This window comes from Sardina pilchardus, chromosome 6 (assembly GCF_963854185.1).
Source record: "Sardina pilchardus chromosome 6, fSarPil1.1, whole genome shotgun sequence".
NCBI lineage: Eukaryota > Metazoa > Chordata > Actinopteri > Clupeiformes > Clupeidae > Sardina > Sardina pilchardus.
Genome location: NC_084999.1, coordinates 9,212,042 through 9,222,041, shown reverse-complemented (window position 1 = coordinate 9,222,041; position 10,000 = coordinate 9,212,042). Strand labels below are relative to the sequence as shown.

Below are 10,000 nucleotides of genomic sequence, written 5' to 3'. Positions count from 1 at the left end.
CCTTTACATATCACCACCCGTCACTCATTTGCACGCACGCGCAGACACACACACACATACACACACACACACCCTGCTTTTCCAACAGCTGTTTGCATCAAAAAACTGCTCTGCTCTGCTCTAAAAAAAAGAAAAGAAAAAAGAAAAACGTGCTCATAATTAGCGCACTGCATAATTGCGTACGTCTTAAGCCACGATGGATGCGTGCCATCTCGCTACAGATCCTCGGCGCTGCCGCGCGTGTCTGATGTGTCTTTATCTGGCCGTGGAATTGGGAGGACGGAGGGAGGCGCGCACAATAGCCGCTCGCCGCTCGCCGCTCTCGCTCGGTTCCGCTCCACGCTCCGCTCGGTTCTGCCCCTGCTCCGCTCGGAGCCTTGGCAGCCCAAAACGTGGAACTGGAACATGTCCGTATATACACATCAAGCGAAAGGAAATTATATTGTAAAAAAGGGGCAATTTCCCACACACACACACACACACACACACACACACACACACACACACACACATACATACTCGAGTCATTGGAGAGGATGGATAAACAGCAGACGTGAGCAAGCTGAGTGCCGAGGCCTGCGTTTGGGCTGAGATGCCCTTTGTCTGTGATTAGAACAAATGAGTAAGGTGCAGACAAATAAAAACAAAAAGGAGGCTTCTAAACATGCAAGGTGCTCAAAGTTCAACTTTTGAGATCGTGTTTTTGTCAACTATGGGTCGTTGTTTGGCTACCTGCCTTAGTTAAATCAAGGAGTGAGTTAGTCAATAGTATCATAGAGAGAAGAATATGTCAACAATTTCCACCTTGCATGTTTTCAACACTCACTACTACTGTACGTTTTTGGAGGTGAAGAAAGACTGTCTTCGTGAAAGCAACCTATCTATGCAGCAGTCCAGGCTTGTGGGCTATAAATAGAACCAGGAGCTGAGTTAGTTCTCGGTGAGATTGTAGTGATATCAGGACAGTGTTTTTGGAGTATAACATATTCACTATAATGATTACAATGCTGTCATGCTCACCTGTTAATAGCAATAACTGTTATTCACCTGTTTAAGTCAAAAGTGTTTAAAGAGGAACTATGCAGGATTGGCGATTTCATCTCTGGTTTCGGTTTCGTTTTTCGTTTTCGCTCGTTTTATGCTTGCATTTTCTCTGCAGAGCTTCCCCGACAGTTTTAGCGTGTATATATATACATGTATAGGCTATATTTAAATATATAAATTGCAAGCGTGGCTCTTCGTCTCAGACTTCCAGATGTAAACAATGAGCGATCGTCTCCTGCAGAAAGTTGCATAGGGTCTCTTTAAGTAAGGGATAATGGACACGGTGCTCGGTTCACATAAATAAATGTACGATCGAGGTTGTGATACGCTCCGACGCGAAGCGGAGGTCTTTATTAGAATTCAACCAGAAGAATATAAAACACAAAAATAGTGTGTGCCTTTCTGGTTCAGGTTCTAGTCTTTTGCCCCCATTTGATTGGTTGTTTTTGCAGTGTTACAATGGCCAATCTCGCGAGGGGAAAGCTGAAGTTGGTTGGTAAAGGAACTGTTTCTGGCTCTGACACACTAGTATCAGAAGTGGGAAGGAGATGACGACACTTTGACAGACCGAAGATCTCATTGAAAAGCTAAAGCTGGAAGAGTTTAGTGCTGACATAAAATGGAAAATGTGTGGGCAATGGTTCCTAATCAAGGAACCTTGCTGAGGCAAGCTGACACTGTATTACCACCTGGGAATACAATGAAGGGGAAAAAAAAAGTCTGCACACCAGAATATGCTCCTCAGTTTTTTAATGGTAAATCACCACGTGGAAACCACCAAGTTAGCTGCCATGAGACAGCTATTTAAAGATGTCAATGGTCAGTTCCATACTCCCAGGACTGAAAAGGCTAGCACAACACTGGCCATTGAAATAGGTGGGAGAGATGCATCCTCACTCCCCTCCACATCTGTGTTATACCTCCAAACACAAACACACCAAATAATAATAATAAAAAAGATAAATAAAAAAAAAAAAGCCAAATTCGCACCTACAGCCAGAGGGCCCTCAGATCAAAATCTGAAGAGCAATAAAAAACAGAAAAAAGAGCAATAAAAACATCCTGGAAATTCATACTGGATGCAGTGAAGCTTGAAGAGAGAGAGAGAAAGAGAGAAGGACAGAGAGAGAGAGAGAGATAGGGAGAGAGAGAGAGAGAACTGAAAGCTATGAATGAAATAAGCTCTATTTCTCCGGCCCACCTCTTCCCATCTAATCTCCTGTGCTTCTATAATTCCTGGCGTGAGGCCGATCTGGGTGGACAGGCTCTGCCAGCAGTGGGGGTGGGGTGTGTGGGGTGGGTGGGAGAGGGGTGGGGGGCATTTCTGGGAAATGGAAGTCCTTTAAACCCCGGAGCAGTTTCCTGTGCCACCCATCATCCCCCAATACAGCCTCTATCTCATTCACACACGCACACGCACAGCACACACACACCGTGCAGACCTCAGCTTTACTCTCAGTAGTGTCTCTGACAGAACACACACACACACACACACACACACACACACACACACTCTCTCTCTCTCTCTCTCTCTCTCTCTCTCTCTCTCTCTTTCGCACAACATACAGAGAAACTGGTCTTTCTTTCCTCCAGCATCATTATCTGTTGGTTAACTCCGTAATATGATAATGTAATATTTATTGTTTACTCTCCTACGGCACTGTAGTTTGAGAGTTGATATTCACTTTTAAGTCACTTTGGATTTAAAAAAAAAAAAGTCAGCTAAACGAATAAAATGAATAAACATTAATTCAGCCTAAATAAGGAGGGGGCGTTGTTGTTATCTCAAATGACTGCTCAGTACTGAGACCTCAGTGGCGGACAGTTGGGGTGATGAGGGTCAAGGGGATCACCAGAGGGGCAGCTTCCTTGTTTAGTGCTACACTGTCAGACCCACAACACCTCCAAAGGGCACATTGGTGACCTTTGACCTACCAGGTGACCCTGCACTCCACCTGCCGCCACCCAGGGGCACCAATTGGGGGGGGGGGGAGTTAGGACGATTCTAAGGGCCCAGCACTGACAGGGGCCCCCAGAGAGCATCCTCCAATAATACTATATATTATCCGGTGGGGGGTGGGGGGGGGGGGGGGGAGTATTGTCTGCCGTGGGGCCCAAATTTTCCAGCAGCAGCCCTGCCTCCACCACTTCTTTCTGAGATTCATTTTTGCACCGCACGTAAATAAGACCGAGACAAAAAAAAACATTGGAACGGTTTCTTTACACCGTGGCCCTGCAGTGAAAACGTCCCTCCACTGCGCGAGTGCTGCTGTTACGAGCGGCTCTAAAACAGCCAAACAGCCGCTGTAATCCACACATCCAGATCCAAATGTGCACTCAAGTGCACTTCACCACCACATCTTGACACAAGAGGCAACACTGAAAAAATGTCTGACAATGTTTAGCCAACAGACGCGCATACTCACAGTAGAAACGCAAACGCGGCGCGGCAGCTAAAGCCCTTTGGCTTGACCTGTTACTGAGGCATGCAGGATGGCATCCCAGGTGCTTATGGAGGGGAACCTGGCTTGACCTGTTACTGAGGCATGCAGGATGGCATCCCAGGTGCTTATGGAGGGGAGCCTGGCTTACTGTACATCTGTAGCTCTGCCATCCTATAGAGAGCTGCTGCAGTGCCACCGCGCCCTTGAGCCGGGGCTCACAAATTGGACAGGAGGAAAAGGCTCTGAGGGATTTGACCCCCCTGTCTGCCTCCTTCCTCTGTGCTGGCCGTCCATCTGACTGGTTCTGTTTCACACACACACACACACACACACACACACACACACACACACACACACACACACACACACACACACACACACACACACACACACACACACACACGTTGGTTCTGTTTCTCCCTGCGATGGCTGCCTGTGACGTACAAAGAGCAGTGGCTTTCGATTGACCTGTTCTGGTTAAATAAAGGTCAGGTAAAACAAGGCATGTGCCAAACATGAGCAGGCTCAGTGAGGAGGGAGTGTGTGTGTGTGTGTGCGTGTGCGTGTGCGTGTGCGTGTGCGTGTGCGTGTGCGTGTGCGTGTGCGTGTGCGCGTGCGTGCGTGTGTGTGTGCGTGCGTGCGTGCGTGCGTGTGTGTGTGTGTTCGTTTGCATGGGCATGGCTGGAGCCTAGCCAGTGTCCAGCCCAGCACATTGTGGAGGAAGCTGAGCTGTTTATTCCTGGCCCTTGCCTGAGTGTTTCCTGAAAAGAGACTGTCTGCTAAATCATCGATTTCAGGCAAGCACCTCCTTCATCCCCCATACACACACAAACACATGCACACACACACACTCCTCACTCCCAGCTATATTTAAACCTTCCACTACAACCCCAATCCTCCCATCGCACACACACACACACACACACACACACACACACACACACACACACGCACACACACACACACACACTTCACAAATCCGCCTTTTTGTGCAACACCGGTGGGCGGACCTGGGGAGGTGATCTGATGCCAAAGTTAAAACCCCTTTAGTCACGCCAGGCACTTATCCCGCCATTAGCACTGCTCTAACGACCGCATCAACAGTGAATCCCATTGGAAGGACTTCTCAGGCAATCACACGACACTTATCCCAGCGTGATGGCCACAACTGCTGTCCTGCTAGCACTCGTCTTGCTGTAATGAACACCTCAGCCCAATCACGCTAGGCTAGCGCTCACCCATATGCTTGATGGAGCGCTTCTGGGCCACTTCACCAATCACACGGACACAATTGATCTCATAGAGAATGCACTGTGTCACGCCAAATGGGATTAATGTTTTGCCCGACATTTGCCGACTTTGTTGATGACATTATCCAAAAGTGATTTGTCATTGATTTTCGGTTCTGTGTTTACGCTTCTTGTGTATTAGTATCTTTGCACATAATGAGTAGACAGAAGTAGCATATCTAGCTCTGAATAGAATACAAAAGGCCTAGCAAATATACAGTATGCCATCCATGAGAGATGAATCTAATAGTGAAGCTGATAGGTATATATACTGTACAGGCTTACCTTTGCACTGATTGGTGTTTTTGTCCAGGATCGCCTTTGTTGACACTATTTTCCCATATCTGAAAAAGAGAATGAACACAATCATTAATGTGTGTTTCTAACTTTGTCTGTGTGTGTCTCTGTGTGTGTGTGTGTGTGTGTGTGTGTGTGTGTGTGTGTGTGTGTGTGTGTGTGTGTGTGCGTGTGTGTGTGAGCCTACTGTGGCTACATCCCAAGTGATTGTTTGTGCATGATGGTGTTATTTAATTACCCTCGAAATCTACCAAAAGGGTCCACATTGATGTAAGACTTGTTCCCGCCTCATTAAAAAGTTTGACTGAAACTCTGCGGAGCCTGGCGAGCTGGTAACGGGATAATCTAAAGTTCCTCTCTCATTAAACTTTTAATAAGGGAATGTTTATCGATACATCCTGTTCGGGTCCCAAGTGTGACTTAGAACTACTACCAGAAGCACAGGGAGGATTTCTTTAGCAGACCTCCCAACTTGAACTCTCAGCAACAGTAAATTAATCAACCATAGGAGAGACAGTGATGAGGAACAGAGTGCTCCCATTGACAAAAAAAACAAAATGTTGATTAGCTTGGACAAGATTTAAAAAAAAGGCTTAAAGCTTTGTTTAACTGCCTTGAATAATTGAATCTTATTGAATGCTATTAGCGCATTTCGTTGCTCCGTGGTGTGTGCTAGCCTTGTTAAAAGCTGGGCTCACAATGATGTACGTTTTATAGACTCTTATTTCAGCACGAGATAAAAACTGTGTGAAGAGAAAGCGCCACGCGGCTCGTGGAGGGCTCACACACAGTCAGTCAGTGATGAAAAGCTGACACTGATAGGAGCCAGTTCTCCACGCTCTCCAAACAACTCTCTTATGAGGCTCTTCAGCGCGCTTTCATTCCGTTTTGAAGACCAGCTGGAAGGCCCCTTTTCATGCTATTTTGTGTCTCCGTTAAGGAATGTGCAATTTGGAATTAGTGACGAGAGACGGAGCGAGAGTGAAAACGAGAGCACGCATGAGAGAGAGAGAGAGAGAGAGAGAGAGAGAGGGAGAGTGGCGGTGATCGAGGAGCCAAACCGAAGATTGTATCACTCCACGCAGAATAATGATGATCATTGAGTGTGCAGTGATTCCCAGCTCTGAAAGGTGGGACAGTGAGGGCGATCTTTTCTCTCCTCCTCTCTCCTCCTCCTCCTCCTCCTCTCCTCTCCTCCGCTGCCATCCCCTGCCCTCTCCTCTCCTCTCTTTGTGAGTGCCCCCTCTCTCCCTCCTTTGCAGGGAAAAGGTAATAAAGTTTCTTATCAGCCCGCCAGGACTAACAGGATGACTGATACGAGCGCGGCGCCTCCGATGTGACTTTTAATTAATGTTTAATGCCTCACACTCCTGCAGGTATAGTTGAGAGGGAGGGCGGGAGGGAGAGAGAGAGAGAGAGAGAGAGAGAGAGAGAGAGAGAGAGAGAGAGAGAGAGAGAGAGAAAGAGACAGGGACAGAGAGAGGGCAGAAGTGAGGAAGGGCAGGTGGGAGAGAGAGAGACGGGGGGGAGAGACAGAAAGGGAGGGAGGGGTGCACATTCTTGCACTTTTCCAGGGACAGAGCTGTTTAATAAAGGACGGATCATCTCTGTGTCAGTGCGAGCAGCTGCCACCCCGTCGGTGTGTTACGGCGCTAACGTCTGGCCTCTCACGGCCAGCTCAGCCCATTCGTCTGCTGTCTTCGCTTCACGTGGCCTCTCCAGGACAGGGGATCAGTGAGGAGCTTTCACGAGAACACTTTCTTTGTTTTGGCGTTTGCCGAAAGTCCGACGTTCAAATATCCAATTTCTCCTCTCTTTTTTTTGCTGTTCTTCTTTAGTCCCAAGAATGCATAAACATTTAAAAAGGGCAAGAATAGAGAAGGAGAAAAGTCTAGAACAAAACGCTCCCATTTTCAATACTGCGGAGAAAGAATTACATGAGTGGGTGGGTGGAAGATGCGTGAAATGGCAAACTGAAATAAAAAAAAAAAACGCAAATGCAAGAACAATACTGATTTTGTTTGGATTTTTCTGAGTACTGTAAACAAAGCCATTTGGCCCCCGGAGCTGGCTTGCCAACCACAGAAGAGCAATCAGGCACAAACAACTGCTTTCTCTTCATACACGACACTAATCAAGAACAACACGCGAGAACCCACGAAAGCCTGATCTGTTGTCACTTCATCAAGTCATCAAGTATACAAATGGCCCGGCGATGAAATGTGTGAGAGACAGACGTTAGGAGATATTTATGTGTAGAGGAAGAGTGGCAGACAGACTAGGGGGAAAGTGAAAAGGAGGAAAAACAAAACAGACCGAGGAGAGGCTTGAGAAATACTGTATCACTTGTGTTGCAGCTTGCTCTGTATGGACATCCTGTTAACATCCATAATGTGCCATTTGAAACTGTTTCACTTTGACATTCTTTTTTTGTTGTTGTTTTGAAGGCACCGCCTTGTGTAACATCACCAGGTAGATTGTTCCTTTGTTTTTACTAAAGAATCATGGCACAGTGGTTAACTCAGCATTAGCAAAGCTAGCAGTCAACTAAATTCCAACAGAACCGGTTCTCACCCAGACACCTTTTATTTTTCGTGATTCTGCATTTGTGTTGTGCAGTAAACAGAGACACACGGTGCACAGAGAGCAAACAGATGATCAAGAGAGAATGAAAAGAAAGAAAAAACTGCACCAGAACAACACAGCACACATTACCAACTCTAAACTCATACTGGTTAAAGAGTATTCGGTTTAAAGCAGCTCTCGGGCACTATAGCTGTATTCATCCAGGCTTATGCCATCAGTACTCTCTCGTCTTGACAGACTATCCGATGGAATGTGACTGTCTGAAAATGTTTTAAGTTTGCATCTGGGAACATCCATTACTGTAATATTGTTTTTTCTTCCTCAGTCTGTGAGCTGTGCCAGTTCTCATCCATTTCCTGTTAGAGAACAATTCAATCCATCTCCAACTACTTCAAAGCTTGCTGTTTGATAGCATCCACCACAGAAACATCTTCACAACACAATTTCCAAGTAATCCATCTCAATTAGAAGACAGAGGGAAATCTAACACAGAAAACATGTGCACACAGATAAACAGGGCTTTACCACACCCTGCAGGCCTACTAGATTTAATCCAAATGTCTTTGGGGCCCGATTCTATTACCCAACGTGTCCATAACAGTCTGACGTCTACACACTTTCACTAGAAGCGTTCGCTAGTTTTAAAATGCCTACCACTAAACACAGCATAGAGTTTTCAATGTGACGTCTATACTGTATGTTATGAGGATGTCACAGGTGTGCCCTTGCATAATATATACCTGACTTTATTTATCCGGAACTTTCTCTAACAAATAACAGGTGTGGTGTGGGGTGGTGGGTGGTTGGAATATGACCTCGAATAACACGGAACACATAAGAAAAAACAAAACGTTTACAACATTCTTGCACATTACCTGGTCAAATTAGTATGGAAAAACTAACAACAGAGAGCATATAAAACGGCTCTGCCATAACAAGAGCGCATTGACGAGTCGTTCTTGTTCCGTGTTTTCACAGGCAAAGGGGAGAGAAAAGGCCGCCTGTCTGATTTCCCCTCGTAACAATGTGGAATTTACCCAACGGTTTCAGACATAAACAGGTGGGAAAGTACAGCAGGTCCCTTCACCTCCCCAGTGCACTCCCAAAGAGGCCTTTAGAGCGCAGCGTTTCCCTCCAGCTCCTGCGTAACCCCGTACGTATGCACTAAACAGGGGCTCGCGAGGAGGACCGGCCGCCTGGTCAGGGGGCAAGCCAGAGAAGAACGCAAAGAGAAGAGATATGGAAGGAGGGAAGGAGGGATGGATGGATGAAGAGAGGAGATAAAAAAAACTATAGAAAAGAAAGGGAAGAGCAGGGAGAGGAGGGGAGGAAAAAGAAGAACTGATCAGAGAGGAGAGGAGAGGAAAAGAGGGGAGCAGAGAGAAGAAAGGAGAGCAGGGATGGGGAGGGGAGGAGAGGAAAAGACGGGAGCAGAGAGAGAAGAGAGGAGAGCAGAGAGGGAAGGGGAGGAAAAAGAAGAACTAATCAGAGAGGGGAGGAGAGGAAAAGAGGGGAGCAGAGAGAAGAGAGGAGAGCAGACCCAGGCGGGGCCGAGACGGAGACGGAGCAGGAAGGGGCAGGATGTTCTGGGCTCGGCGTCCATCTGGAGCGGCTACACCCGCGCGCCGTCCAAAACGCTCCAGCAGAGCCTCTGGAGCTACCTCAGACACGGAGGCCTGGCCCGCGCAGCTGCCACGATACACACACACACACACACACACACACACATGTGCGCACACACACACACACACACATGTGCGCGCACACACACACACACACACACACACACACACACACACACACACACACACACACACACACACACACACACACAAGCTGCCAAGAACAAAGAGAGAGGAGAGGAGAAGAGACCAGACCCAGGCCAGGAGAGCAGGGCCAGTGGGCTGAGATTTGTCTAAACTTCTAAAGTAGAGCTCACAGAGCACAAAAAGGTCACCAAATCCATCTTTTCCTTTCTTTCGGGAGCGCTGACTAACTCTCCTTCCAAAACTAATCAAGCACGGCCTAGGTTTACGCGCCAGACTTAACGTAGACGCACAACTATGTCGGAGACGTTTTCGGAGATTAAAGTGTTGGTTTTGCGCTCATGTCGACATGAAAACAGCAAACAGCTCTTCAAAGACGGAGAAAAGCAATTATTCTGGGAAATGGCTGCCTCCCTTAAAGAGCAGTGCTAACGTTTGCTTTGACATGACGCAGCTCATTAGGACGGGCAAAATGGAATGATTTTCTTTACTGAACGAGGTGAAGGGCTGGCAGTGTGCCAAGGCAAAGGAAGGGGGAGGTAAATTAAGCCTTTACATTAGACTTTGATTAGGA

General features: G+C 47.1%; 1 protein-coding gene across 6 annotated transcripts in view; it reads right to left on the bottom strand.

Annotated features, from left to right (window-relative positions):
* The window catches only part of rbms3 (RNA binding motif, single stranded interacting protein), a 151,295-nt gene that overhangs the window by 113,441 nt on the left and 27,854 nt on the right, over nucleotides 1–10,000 (bottom strand). For all 6 annotated transcript variants that reach the window (XM_062538348.1, XM_062538349.1, XM_062538345.1 and 3 more), the window contains one exon: nucleotides 5,063–5,121. In XM_062538348.1, the coding sequence (XP_062394332.1) occupies nucleotides 5,063–5,121 (59 nt within the window). The remainder of the gene's footprint in view (nucleotides 1–5,062; nucleotides 5,122–10,000) is intronic.